This window comes from Nannobrachium achirus (assembly GCF_963921795.1).
Source record: "Nannobrachium achirus genome assembly, chromosome: 21".
Taxonomy (NCBI): Eukaryota; Metazoa; Chordata; class Actinopteri; order Myctophiformes; family Myctophidae; genus Nannobrachium; species Nannobrachium achirus.
The window spans coordinates 35,397,835-35,412,890 of record NC_137828.1 but is presented as its reverse complement, the minus strand read 5'-3'; the positions used below and the strand labels follow the sequence as shown (position 1 = coordinate 35,412,890).

General features: G+C 44.8%; 1 protein-coding gene across 2 annotated transcripts in view; it reads right to left on the bottom strand.

The window, feature by feature from the left end:
• Positions 1-517: 517 nt before the first annotated feature.
• The window catches only part of boc (BOC cell adhesion associated, oncogene regulated), a 46,749-nt gene continuing 32,210 nt past the window's right edge, over positions 518-15,056 (bottom strand). The window contains exons 7-18 of one of the 2 annotated variants that reach the window (XM_080751929.1): positions 12,367-12,639; positions 11,559-11,830; positions 10,774-10,939; positions 9,875-9,940; positions 9,342-9,551; positions 8,587-8,762; positions 8,207-8,429; positions 6,090-6,287; positions 5,757-5,968; positions 5,520-5,602; positions 4,325-4,476; positions 518-2,103 (exon numbers count right to left, since the gene is read on the bottom strand). In XM_080751929.1, coding sequence (XP_080608055.1) covers positions 1,931-2,103; positions 4,325-4,476; positions 5,520-5,602; positions 5,757-5,968; positions 6,090-6,287; positions 8,207-8,429; positions 8,587-8,762; positions 9,342-9,551; positions 9,875-9,940; positions 10,774-10,939; positions 11,559-11,830; positions 12,367-12,639 — 2,204 coding nt within the window. In that variant the 3' untranslated portion in view covers positions 518-1,930. The remainder of the gene's footprint in view (positions 2,104-4,324; positions 4,477-5,519; positions 5,603-5,756; positions 5,969-6,089; positions 6,288-8,206; positions 8,430-8,586; positions 8,763-9,341; positions 9,552-9,874; positions 9,941-10,773; positions 10,940-11,558; positions 11,831-12,366; positions 12,640-15,056) is intronic. The other variant, XM_080751930.1, reaches the window with a different exon arrangement.

Below are 15,056 nucleotides of genomic sequence, written 5' to 3'. Positions count from 1 at the left end.
CTGGCCATTCGGTATTGTTATTTTTGTCTGATTAGTGGGAGAGATTTCCAACCCCTTTCCAACAGGTTATGTTTGAGAGACCTTCATAGGAGACAGAAGAAAGAAATGTAAAGGTTTTGCATTTATGGCACCCCCTGGTGGTAGAGAAATGTAGGACTGCGCTGCAAAGCTCAAACTTAGCATCCAAAATGGCTTAAGCCAAATTTTTTGATGTATGGCAAATTTATAATTTCAAAACTGTATGGAATATATATATTTTTTAACCCCCAAATCTGGTATATGATAAATGCAACGCATATTTCTCTAAAATTGTAGGAAAAAAACGTGTTTGCCGTTATGGATGACCATATTAACTACAGTATATGTTCAGACTAAGTCTACCAAGCCACATTTGTATTACATTTTTTTGTACAAAGAAAGAAATAATACACAGAGGAATATGATTGATTTCATAAGCTTTATTTACATGCAATAGTGCTCCAGCCTGCGTAACCATAACAGCTATACCAATAAGGGAAATACAGATTCAGGAGCTCCTTCATATAGATCTCAGATGCCTCTGACAAAGGCTAATACTTATTCACCATTTTAAAAAAAAGGGAAGAATAATACTGACGCACCTGTCAAAAATCCCTCACTTAGCAGTATTTTGGTGATCAGGAAAAATGGTAAACAGAAGTGGTTTTAGTGTAAAAACTTTCATTCAGCTTATCTGTGACTGAGTAGAAAATGTCTTCCAGAATCTCTCCCATTCAGTGATTAAAAAAAGGCTCCTAAAAAATAAATAACTGTACAATATATATATAATCTCTTTTGAACACTAAACACTACTGACGCAGAATGCTTTTATGTTGCATACATTTGTTAATACCGGTAGTTTGTTAATGATGCACAATACATTTGTTTCTTCTATACAAAACTGTAGACAGACAGATGAACACTGAACTTCTTTATTGGTTTTGTTATCTGACATTTTCCTTTTCTTATATAATGTTCTAACTGCAGTTGGTGGGAGCTTTACTAAAAATAATTTCACCCACTCTTTTACACCTGTAAACTTGTGATGTGACAAGAAACATTTAGTCGAAGAGATAGGAGCACCACAGAATTAAGCCTGATTCACACTTCGTCACATGTTCAAAATAGCCGATCTACAACGTCAACAACGCACCGCGGACACATTGCATTGTGAGCTTGTAGGTCTGCCAATCTTCGGCGTGCGACACCATCGTGCGATGGAGCATAAATTAGGCTTTACAGCATCTGGATCGTCAAAGTGGTCCCTTTGTTTTCTGCGTAAAAACTGTAAAGAAGCTTTTATGCTTCAGCGAAAGTGTCATGTGACATGTTATTAAGACGAGTATTACTGAATGATTTCAGCTGGGGGTGGGGGGAAAGTATTCACACAAATATTTTCACTTTCCAGTTGAAAATATGGCATTTTTGTCCAGCAGCATGTCGCACGTTTTTCCACCGAAGCATAAAGCACTGACCTTTATACGTCAAGGAGGATGGAGGTCTGCAAGGAATGATCTGAGGAGTGATATGAGAGTCTATATCTGAAGGGCTGCTGCTGATATACGCTCTTGACACAAATTAGCTGTATTGATATACGAGAGGAATTTCCCTTCCAGATTCAAGTTCCCCTGACTGATCTTCACATAAGGAATATCGGACACATTTCCCTCCCCAAGAAACGCAGACATGACTTGAGATTACAGCATGAGTACAGCATCACACCATCATACTCCCTTTGTCCATAATGTAGTGAGGAGGATGTGCTAATAGTATTTTTCTTTTTTTTATATGAAAATAACCTTATATACAGTATAACAAACACGTTTTGTATGTACAAAAGCATAAATATATAAATATCTGTGATACAAAAATAAATACTTTCTCTTTTCTTTTTTGCTTTTGTCCGACAGTCTCATGCATCTGTGGAGTCCACTGTCCCATTGTCCTCTGGGGAATGTGGGGATGCCTCACTTGGGAGGATGCTGATGTCCTGTGTTCCCCCCGCATGATGGGGTTTTGGTATTGACGCCGACGCAGTAAAGTTCCCCTCATCCTCCACAGGTGACAGCGGACAGGGAGCTGGCTCTACATGGACAAACGGAGGAGATGAGGACAAGTCAGCAACTTCCTGGTTGATGTAAAGTCTCATCAATGTTTCTGCAGGAACAATGTAACCAAGTTACCTTGGTTACATTGTTCCTGCAGAAACATTGAGCATCTTTTTGTGCAGCATTAGAATGGGTGCAGTCTGCGGGTGAGGGAGGCATGAGCGGCTCTGCTCTGCCAACTCATATGCGCACCTCCAGCACACCAGGTAATTAGGTCAGAGCAGTTACAGGGGCCGTATTTAATGGGCCTAATCCTGTTGTGTTCTCCGTTGCAGTGAGGCTGGGTCCTGGCTTGAGACCACACACACACACTCTGGGTGAGAAAGCTGGCACCGGGCCTGTAATTTGTTTTTCGTCAGTTGACGTTTCTAATTTTGTGTTATTGTCACTCTGTGACCGAATTTACAATTTCCAGTTTACACACGGCTGGGAGCCAAGAGAAGCCATTTGCTATGTGGCCAATAAAACTGCTGTTCATTGAGCTGTCCTTGTCTTGTCCCTCATTCACCCTGGGTTTGTGATGATTTGAACACAATTTGCAAATTGAGTATAGTAGCAATATCAGACAATATTGTCCTGTTTCTCAGGAATGTACTCTTTGGGCAGTTAGTATACTGGCTGGTAATAAGCATTAAGCAGTTTACTTAGTAAACTGGACATGAGTTTCCTCTATACTCGATATGCTCTTTTTCCCATACACCAAACCCCTTTGCCAAAAATCGCAGATCTACATTACTACTTGTAGATCTGCTATTTTTGGTGAATGTTCACCCCCAGAATAGGGATGCTGGGGTTTAAGTGCTTAACCAAAGACATTTTTCAACCCATCAACATGTGAATACAAGTGAATACTTTTCATAACATCAGCCTATCCCATCACCCAGATTCATACAGTAAGCTGTACATTTACCACAACGAGCTTCAGTGGTCTGGCATGATGACCAGTAGCAAAAACCTCTCGCTGCCACGCTGCCCAGTGTAAAAGTGCAGCTTTAGTGTTATTCATGGACGTACTGGCTTTGACAAACACTAGATGTTGGGCTCACTACATTCTACATGATATTACAGTATCACACATTGTGAGACTAGTCACACTACAGATGTGTCAATGAAATGGACGATTTTATTCACTGACAAATGGAACAGTGGTTCTCAACCTTTTGCGGCTGTGACCCCCCCAAAATAATCATATTTGAGCTGGGGACCCCCACTCTGACAAGCACTTGGAATTGTAGGAGTTGAGGCATTACATTTGTTTGACTCAGTTCACACAGATATTGAAAATAGCAGCTCTACTTACTGGACTCCTTCGAGACTGTTTAGAGTGGGCCTCTCTGAAAGTCCTGAATGTTGGAGGTGTAAGGATGGGGACGGTACGCTAGTGCACATGCTCTGGAGCTGCGCTAAGGTCCAAGACTATTGGGGGGGCATTCATGAGAGGCTGCAGAGGATAACCGGCCTGACTATCCCATTCAATCCCAGTCTGTTTATTCTGGGAGACCCCAACACACTGTCTGTTATTGCCCCCCTTCTGGCCGAATGGATTCAGACCGCTATCATGTTAGGCAGGAGGCTCTTGGTCAAGGATTGGAAAGCACCAACAGTGCCTACTTTTTCTCAGTGGTGTGCATCTCTAGGTCAAGTTGCTTCCTATGAGAGACTGTCCTATAGGTTGCTCAATAATACGGACAAATACGATATTAAATGGGGACACTACCTGTTGCAGGACTTGGGACTGTGCGGCGTTCCCGGCTCGTGAGCGAGTCTGTACTCACTGGTGAACGTGAACAATAACATTTTTATAGGGGGTTTGACTGTGGATGTCCGTTGTTCCTGTGCGCGCTTGAAAACTGTTTATATTATTGTATTTTTGTATTTTTATTTTTTGTATTTGTATGTTGTATTGTCATTGTTGTCTTGTTTAAAAAAAAAGGAAAACTTAATAAAGTACCAATCATAAAAAAAAAAGAAAATAGCAGCTCTACAAACTCACCAATTTTTTGCCATTGTTAGACCAGTTTTTATAGTATAGTTTGTTTGTTGATTACCTTTGCAGTAATGGTACTATTTCTTTTCTCTTTCTTTTTATTTTAGGTATCAAAAAGGTATAAAAAGAAATCACCCCCCTGGGGGGTCCCGACCCACAGGTTGAGAACCACTGAATTAGAACAACTCAGTGGGTGAGAATGGACTCATACCTTCGAAGCCATCCTCCTCTATCGTGTCCCCGTCGTAAAAGTTGTGATCACCTCCCAGGTCCTGTGAGCTGACGGGCTGACCACAGGGGTCCAGGAGTTGAAGAGTGGACTCATCAGGAGAGCAGCAATCCTGTCCATGATGCTCAAGGCCACTATGGGAGATAGGAGTGTTAAGCACATTTAGTTGCACATACACCAGATATACTGTACAGCAGGGGGCTGTTTTCAGGCCAAGGACCCCTTAGCTGAGAGAGAGATGAAGCAGGAACCCCCTCTACATATTGTATATATGTAGATTTTCATCGATTTCATAGATAGATTCATAGACTTCATAGACTATCCTCAGAATAGGGATGCGAGGGTTCAAGTTGTTACTTTAAAATAATTGTCCTATCACACAAGGATTTGGCGGCCCCCCTGTAGTAACTCTAAGGACCCCCTAGGGGTCCCGGACCCTCTGTACTGCGAATACTGCTTGAATATCAACAGACTTGCAGTGGAACAATTTGACGAATATTCTTCTTCCTCAGTGCCTCTCGTTTGAGCCCTTCATTTGTAGATTTCCTTTTATACATTTATTGTATCCTAACATAACTGCACTATAATGTACATCCACAATCTTACAACGGTTAGAGCAGGGGTTTTCAAAGTGGGTGACGGGGCACCCTGGGGTGCCGCGACGGCAGTCCAGGGGTGCCGCGAGATCATTTGATAATATTTGGAATTTATTTGTACACTTGAACAAATATTTAGTATCATTTTAAACTTGAAGTACACAGTTGTTTTCAGTCACTTCTAATCAAAATGGCTATTATCTCAACGTTTTCCTCGCAACATAATCACTAAAATATCATTACTGTCAAGCAGAAACCTCTGTCGCACAAAACTAATGAAAACAGCCGATCTACAAGCACACAACGCCTCGCGATGCGAGGCGTTGTGTGCTTGTAGATCTGCTGTTTTCACTAGTTTAGTATATTTTATAGATGATAAATACAAATCGAATGGTTTTGGACATACAAGGTTTCCACCCGACATCGATGATATGCTATAAATATAAGGTGCTGCGAGTGAAAATTATAATGTAGGGGTGCCTCGGATTAAAAAAATATTTATGGGGTGCCCTGAGACAAAAAGGTTTGGGAACCCTTGAGTTAGAGTACAGATAATACAGACAATTCACATTCAGAAGTACCTGGGAGAGTAGCGGTAGATGGGCAGGTGTCCATTTGTCTGTGGCAACAATGTGTCACACTCCATATCACAATCAACTTCCTCCTGCAGAAGAAAAACAAGTATCTCCAAGTGTTAAAAGCTACCTAAGAAATGCCCATCAAATAAAAAGAGAACGTAGTCACACGATTGATTTGAAGTAATGGTGTGGATGATTACTTTAACTTCACTTGACCTCTAATGAAGTGAAATGGTATACCTGGTGCAGTCCTGGGTGACAGTGCATGGGATGGTGGGGTTTTCCGTTGGGAGTGTATTCCCCATTAGGAGGATAGACAGCGTGTGGCTGGGCCATGTGGGGGTCTAACGGGCAGTGGCCGACCAGCGCCAGCCCCTGAAGGGGAACCATGGTGTACTGGCAGGAGGACACTGGGGCAGCCACGGCCGGGAAACACAGGTCAGTCGTTTGTTCTGAAAACAACAGAAGAGGGACACGATGACATAAACATGAGGTGACACGAGCGTCACACATTGTCACAGTATTGAGAGGGAAAACAAGTAATTCTCGCAATGTATGGTCTTTTTCACTCACTCTGCTTGGCCCAAGCCCTCCACAGACAGAAGGGGATGAAGGCCACGATGATGAAGACGAAGGCGCCCAGCACGACGCCCACGATGAGGTAGGGCAGGTCACTGGGCCGCGGCACCGGGCCCCCAGGGTGCTCTGGCCCAGGGGGCGGAGACTCCGACGTAGGGGGGCGTTGGGGGTTGGGACGGGCTGAGGATGAAACTGGGCTTAGTCAACATGATGTACCGGTATATACATACTGTAGCCCTGTGTTTCTCAAACGTTTACATTTCAAGGTTTCTCCTTAACTCTGATAGTATACAAATATATGTATCCAGCATTTGTATGCTGTTGAGAGTTACAGACAATTTAGACCCCCATAAAGGAACCCACAGAGTCCCTGGAATCCACTTTGAGAACCACTGCTGTAGCCTACTATGTCATCAAAATATATCACACAGTATGTTGTAAAAGACTAAAGGAAAGGCAAATTAATTAACTTTACCATCTACTATACCATGGGCATTTGTTTTTCTTTTCCTTTGTCCACTTACATTTTTATTATTTATCCAATATTGTTGATAATCTCATCTTGTTGGGTTCTGTATTCCATCAATCTTTCCCCATTTTTGAGCGGTGGTCACAACGCTCCTATACGTGGCCGTGTGTGTGGGTCTGTCTCCGTCCGTGTCTGTATGTAGCCTAAACTTCGGCGCGTAACTAGTGCCGCACCATTTACGCCACTCGCGCAATATATACATCAAAATGTGCGGCTCGGCCGGGAATGGTGTGCTATTACCTTTCGTTCCGATCCGCCTTACCATGCCGACGTAATCGGCAAAAAACGACGCTTAATTGTCCCCATTGACTTATAATGGGACAATGCAAGAAATCACTTTCAAGTATTTTTCTCTCGTAAACCATAGGAGCTACAGTTTCAAACCTCGGAGAGGAGATTCATAATGATTTTAAGAATGAATCGAAAAATAATTACATCACTCGGCCTCATGGTGGCGCTATAACGGCCCACTTTACGTTTTGCCCCGTAACTCTTGAACCGTAGATCGGAAAATTAAAATTCTTTTTTCCCTGGATTCCTTGGGTCAAGACGCATCTCCCCATATAGGCCACGCCCATTTGCGCCAGGATAGATTTTCCGCCATCTTGAATTTTCTCCAAAACACACTTTTTGCTCCTTTTCCTACATATTTTCTTCAAATGTCACAAAAATCGGTACACATGATCTATGAGGTGGGTAAACCACCGCTCAGTTCACACGGGTGTGATTTTTTATTGAATAGTCTCTTGCACTCTTAGAATGTGTATAACAGTCATTTAGTATCTTATGCAACACCATCCCAACATTATCTTCTGATAGTTCCAGGATAAATGTGCATGGTCTGCTTCTATGTGTCCACAAACAGTAAATACAACAGATAAAAGTCTCCCCCTAATCTTTGGAGTTAAAACATTCGTCCTACAGCTAGAATAAGTTTCATGTTCAGGACATATAGTATATCCTGTGGAGTGCATCTCTCCATTGCGACATGTCTCCTTTCCGACATGTCTCCATTCCGACACTAACCCTATCTCTTAACCTAACCCTAACCTTAACCTCTATGGAAGTGTTGCCACTCGGACAATAAGAAGTCACTGTCGGAGTGGCGACATGTCGGAATGGAGAGCGCCCCCCCCTATCCTGTGGTGGTTAGGAGATTGAGTCTGAGGAGTTCAGAGGCGGTATAACTGAACATGGATTCATCAGAACTGCATACCATTGAGGGAGATTTAAAACAGACCGCAAGTGATGATGGTTGGTTGGTAGCTTAGCATCACTAGCAAAGAGTTTTTAATGACAGGACAAGAAAGAGAAGCAGTGAAGATTAACAAGTAATGATTATGATGATGGAAATCTTTACATACAGTCATTTGTTCATCTCTAATGGCCCAATGTCACTCTGCCCTCACCCCACAATTATTTTTAAATAAACAATTACAAAAAAAGGTCTGTTCAAAAATACCACTGAAAGTTTGAAGCCTAAAAAATGCCATTAAGGCCAGCACTAGTGTATCACTAACCTAACAAATCCAATGATGTACAACCTCCAGTTCATGATCACATTCACAAAGAATGGCCTTACCTTTGGTCTCTAGGATCACCACGTTGCCGAACTCGCTCTCTCCTCCCTCGTTGAAGCACTGCATCTTGATGTCATAGGCGGTCTCAGGCTGCAGGTCGGTGATGGAGTGCCAGTAGCGGTCTCCCTCCACCACATCCTTCTTATAGTCGCTGTCGTTGTCACTGTCCGTGGGCCGGTAGTAGATGTAGAAGCCGTAGATGGGAGTGTTGTTGAGTGGAGTGTACTGGTGGGAGGAAAAACAAAATATTACAAATTATTCACATTTATCACCATTTTCATTTTAGTGAGCGCATACTTCAAAACTCTCTTGAATGGGTTCTTTTTCATACATCATCTGCATTCATTTGCTCATACAGACTTTCTCCCTTTCGGCTACTCACCGTCCATTTGAGAATGATGGTGGTCTCGTTGATGGCTTCGTTGTACGTGATGTACGGTCCGTCTATAGGGCGTTCGTTGGTCCTCCCACCCACCACTGTGTAGGCCTTAGACGGGGCGCTGGGTGGACTGGAGCCGATTACATTCACCGCAACAACGCGGAACTTATAAGATGTACCTACAGGGAAGGCAAATGAAACTCATTAATCTCTATTGTACATCATTTTTCCAGGTTCCACGGCTGCACACAAAACGTTGTCATGTTAAGTTGTGTTGGCAAATAATGACATCGGTTTGCTATATGTTTTTCAATAAAGAAATTAAGTGAATTGCTGATTGCGATCTGGTTATGGTTGTGATGGATGGCGGCAATTACTCAAATGACTGTAACAACACTCATTATGTGGATGAGCCTCGGGGTCCTGGGAATGTAATTATGTAGGACAACATCATCATTGTAATTATATGGTACAACATCCTACGTGCACACAAAGACACACGCACATGGACAAACACAAGCTTGTGATGTTGCTGATGATAATGGCAGTGATGCAGTGCCGTCTTTTGAATAAATGCGGTGAACAGCATAACCACTCAAGCCCTGTTTTATACTTTGTCATGCAACAGTGTCGCACAGTGAATATAGCTGATCTACAAGCTCACAATGCATTGCAGCACTGTGAGCTTATCGATCTGCCATTTGGAAAGAATTTCGACATGCTCAGAATGGGGACACAGTGGCAGGGAGGACACCCACCTTTTTCAAGGCCTGTGATCTCCACAGAGAGACGCGACGGGGGGATGTTGGCCACAGCGGTCACCCAGTCTTCCCCCGCCTTCTTCACCTTCTTGTATTCCACCCGAAAGGACTGGATGGGAAACCCACGGTTGCCGCGCGGGATCCAGGTCACATACGCAGACGTCTCCGTTGCTGTGGAGATGGTGGGCTTGTCAGGGGCCTCGGGGGCTGCGGAGTAAAGAGACGTCACGTCAGACACACAAAAATGTCAAAGAAAAAAATAATAATCACCATTTTTGACAGTGAAAAAATGACAATGCTAAAGAAGCAGAATACATCTACAATCACTTACTGTAATCTCATCCTTCAGTGAGGGAAATGAAAAGAGAGATTGAGAAATGCGTATGTTAGTTATAGGAGAAGGGTTATATTAGCAGCTGATAGAAGGCATATAGCCGAGGTGCAGTTAGCACAGTAGAAACAGAGGATGTAATGGAGTTGTTAATCAGAGAAGACAGTACACGCCTTGAGTGAGCAGATAGATGACTTACGTGAGAGGCTGGGCGATGGAACAGCAACAGTTTTCGGGGGATCGTGCCCTCCTGGACCCCTGCGACCTGTTGTCAGGAAAACCCAGGTAAACAATCATCATTGAATCCAGGGATTGTCTTCCTCCCACAAACCACATGAATGTCATTTAGCCAAATTTCAAAGTACATCTTGTATTTTCTAAGGCTGTGGTTAAATAATTGGAATTATAACTAATAACTGTATTGCTACAATGCACGACGAGAGAGTGGAAGCAGTGCCAGTGAGCGAGCAGGATGCTAGCCTGGTTCCAGACCATGAATCGCTGGCCACTCCCATTAAAACATTTATTTTGGCGATTCAGGGGTCGGGTGACTCTCTCAATGGAGAGGGTTTGAAATTCTGAACGGGCAAATCAGCGTCGCTTCACCGCAATGACGTCGGGGCTTGTGAGCAGCGTGGGTGGGGTTTTCCCAGAACTCATGTGCGATTCCAAATAACCCAGCGCCACACCATACATTCCCAAACATGAATATCATGTGCCCCGCCGCGAAACATGCGATCGTATCGATCTTGCTATGAGACATCAGTAGCAGACATGTTTTGTTGTGTTTGATTACTAGTTGGTAGCGCTCCTATTCTGCCTGTTTCTTTGGTTAACAATTAGCAACAGGTTAGGTTAGCCAGCCACATAACACCAATAACAACTACGTCATCTGCTTTGCTACTGTTGTGATTGGTCAGGCGGTGAACCAATCGCAGAAGACTGCCTCTTTGGCAACGCCGAAACGACTGTAAGTGGAAGGGCTTTCAGACTGAATAATGGAGTGAAACGAAATGTAAATTCAGGCTGAGTGTCAGGCTAGCAGTATGCTGCACGGGCCTATCTTTGATGTTGTGTGGCAGGTGCATCAGTGGGTACCTTTGCCGGTTCTGAAGGTCATCATGGCAGGCTGGCCCAGCCCAGCACAGTTCCTGGCAGCCATCTCCACCTCATACAGGCTGTCTGGCTGCAGCTTGGCCAGGGTCAGCTTGTGGAGGGAGCCCAGGATACTGCTGGACGTCCACTCAGCTAGGGGGTCTCCCAGCTGCCAGAGCAAAAGACAGAGGGGCTTAGAATGGAAATAACAGAGAGGGGCTAACAGCAGCATGTGACTGATGGCGCCGTCTCTCATAATCTGACTGAGGGCAGATCAATGCCAATCCTAGACCACCAATTTGACGATATTTTGACTGATATTTTGATAAAAAAATGCAACATTCTTTAATCAATTCAAAATGGAAAGAAATATAAATAAACAAGTAACTTTATTTAACAACTTAAGCCCTATTCAAAAGGTTTAAAAACTAGACCAGGTCAACCTGGTTGTGCCAGACCCCCTGTCTGTCATCATCATTTATGACATCATGCCTTTTGTAGGCATGTCATCATCATGTCATCATCATATATACCCTTTATATAGAAAACCCGGACCGACAGACATTTGCTTATGTAGGCCTACCCATTTCATGGGTCTGGCAAACAACCAATCTGCAAGCTCAGCAGTTTTGAATATATATTATTATATTATTATATTCATATAATGACTTGCACAAAATAGGGACACCAGATTGAAAGTTGGACATATCAGCCACATAACAGCTAATCTTAATATAATATCCCGGTTTGTGGGTAAACTGGTCTTGCAGTGAGCTTTGTTGCAGTACCTTTCTGTACTTGACCATGTACTCCAGCACGACGGCCCCTCCGTCATGACGCGGCCTCCAGGTGAGCTCATAGAAGTCAGCCTTGCCTGTGCGTGGCTGGCTCAGGATGATGGGGGCATCGGCTGGGGAGATCTGCCCCGGGAGTTCAGAGCAGTCTAGGGGCAGGAGGGTGCCAGCGGGCCCGGGCCTCACTGGGGGCTGCTCTCTGAGCACCTTGTCTGGACTGAGGGGCCGGAGGATTGAAGGCAACTTCCCACGTGATGGATTCCCTGCTAAAATACAAAATAAAAACATGTTTAAATACATCATAAATATCGGGGTGCCCGCTGGCCTACTGGTCCAGGCGCTTACCACTTAGGCATTGCCACATAGGCATGGATGCCTGGCGCCGGTGCCGGTTCGATTCCAGATCCGGATGACCTTTGCCGCGTGTCACACCCCATCTCTACCCCCATTTCCTATCAGTCTACTATCCTATCAATAAAGGCATAAAAGCCCCAAAACAAAAATAAATAAAGACATCATATCAAAACGATCAGCATCAAAAGGCCTCTAAGGGGGAGTCAAGAAAGAGGTTTGTGATTAATTATAATGTTGTAAAGTTACTAAGTACATTTCCTCAAGTTTGAAGTATTTCTTTTTTACAGGAGTATTTCCAATTTTCAGTATTCATTTTGAATTCTGGACTTTTACTTGTATAACTTGTATTTCTACTATTGCAGTATTGATACTTTTACTAAAGTAAAAAAAATCCAGAGCACTCATCCCACCACCGCTTACAACACTGTCTGCCTGGGTTTTTACGCACCGCTCGGAAGTGTGACGAGGCGGGCCGCCGCCTGCGAGCTGCCCACGCCGTTCTCGGCCATGCACTGGTACAGCCCGTCGTCCTGCGGGCCCACATTGAACACTCGCAGCACGCGGGCCGACAGGCGGTGGCGCGGCGACGGGGCCAGGGGCCGTGCGTTGTGGAGCCACACCACGGCCGGAGCCGGCTTCCCCCGCGCCTGGCAGCTGAAGCGCACCGTTTCGCCCCACGACACGTCCTGCTGCTGCAGCTCCACCGTCACCTGGGGGGGCTCTGACAGAGAGACATGAGGGGAGAGAGGGTGGATTATTAGAGAGACACAGTCACCTGGGGGGGCTCTGACAGAGAGACATGAGGGGAGAGAGGGTGCATTATTAGAGAGACACAGTCACCTGGGGGGGCTCTGACAGAGAGACATGAGGGGAGAGAGGGTGGATTATTAGAGAGACACAGTCACCTGGGGGGGGGGGCTCTGACAGAGAGACATGAGGGGAGAGAGGGTGGATTATTAGAGAGACACAGTCACCTGGGGGGGGGGGGCTCTGACAGAGAGACATGAGGGGAGAGAGGGTGGATTATTAGAGAGACACCGTCACCTGGGGGGGGGGCTCTGACAGAGAGACATGAGGGGAGAGAGGGTGGATTATTAGAGAGACACTGTCACCTGGGGGGGGGGGGCTCTGACAGAGAGACATGAGGGGAGAGAGGGTGGATTATTAGAGAGACACAGTCACCTGGGGGGGGGGCTCTGACAGAGAGACATGAGGGGAGAGAGGGTGGATTATTAGAGAGACACAGTCACCTGGGGGGGGGGGCTCTGACAGAGAGACATGAGGGGAGAGAGGGTGGATTATTAGAGAGACACAGTCACCTGGGGGGGGGGGGCTCTGACAGAGAGACATGAGGGGAGAGAGGGTGGATTATTAGAGAGACACAGTCACCTGGGGGGGGGGCTCTGACAGAGAGACATGAGGGGAGAGAGGGTGGATTATTAGAGAGACACAGTCACCTGGGGGGGCTCTGACAGAGAGACATGAGGGGAGAGAGGGTGGATTAGAGCACTGGTTCTCAACCTTTTCAGGCCGTGACCCCCAAAATAATCATATTTTAACTGGGGACCCCCCCACCCAGAGTTGAGGAATTACATTGTGTATAACACGTTCTAGTTGCGAGGCATTGTGAGCATGTAGATCGGCTATTTTCACAATTTCTGCCTCTAATATTTGACAATTTGGCCAATGTTTAATTTGTCATTTAAGAAGTCCTTAAAGGGGAAGACCACCCATTTTCAATATAATATCAACAGGATTGATTTTGGGGTTTGTATTGTAAAGTACAACTTGATGACATCACACCGTTATACTTAACAATACAAACCCCAAAATCAATCTTCCAGTTCTAGGCAACACAGAAGAGGGGGAACTTTTTTTCTATTTCCACACAACTCCTCTAAGGTATATTAATGACATAGTTCAATATTGAAAATGGGTGGTCTTCCCCTTTAAATCGTCACTTTAGAAATGTGCAGATACCCTCTATACACTTAAACATTATGTTGGTTAGTTTACTGTTGAGTGAGAAAACAATGTTGCACAAGTTAATCATCTGGGGACCTCCCAAAATAATTTGGGGACCCTCCTGGTGGTCCCGACCCACAGGTTGAGAACCACTGGATTAGAGAGACAGACACAGTGTGCATGGATGCTCTGCTTCTTTTGTACCAACATTGTGTATGTGTCTGGGCATATTTGCACTTGAGTGTGAATGCCCGCCTTTGTGTGTGTGTGTGTGTGTGTGTGTGTGTGTGTGTGTGTGTGTGTGTGTGTGTGTGTGTGTGTGTGTGTGTGTGTGTGTGTGTGTGTGTGCGCGCACACACACACATGCATACATTTGTGCGTGTGTAAGGGTAGTATGACAGGGGTGTGGTAAGCCAGGCCAGCTAGTTGATGGTTGGCTGCTTGTGAATCACGGGGAGGCAGTGCTCATTAGAGCTGCAGCAGTACTCTGGCTTTAATTAAGGCCAGCTGCTGAGAGACAAGCCCAGAACACACACACACACACACACACACACACACACACACACACACACACACAAAATCACTGTAAAAACAGTCATCCATAACCTAGACGTACTCAATCAAGTCCTGCTGCACACTAGCGTGCTGTCTCCATGCACTCATTCTTACACAACGCCACCCAGTCCTATAATGCTCACATGCACGCCATGGCTGTGAGCACGCAAATACACACACACACACACACTTACACACACACAACCCTGTGTTCTATACCCGCCAAGGAGCCAGGAGTCTGGCTAATCATCAAATCCATGACGCAAATAAAACGCTACGCATGTAAAATCCTGCAGCCGGAGGCGCACGGTGAACAAATGGCTTTGCTTAAGCAAAATTAACTCAACGGGCACAGTGAACGCTGTGTTAAAATGAATGCTTTCTGTGTCCTCAGAATATTATCAAACAGTCAAAACAAATCGTACGACGGACAGAATATCAAAACCAGAAGGAGGACTAAAATAATCGCACTCCCAACTCTCGACACATACCTGCACACTGTATATACAAAAACGTACAACCCTTGGGCCTTCACTTACCAACAGTGGTAAGTGACTACTGTAAGTATATTTACTCAAGTACTGTACTTAAGTACAATTATGAGGTACTTCTACTTTA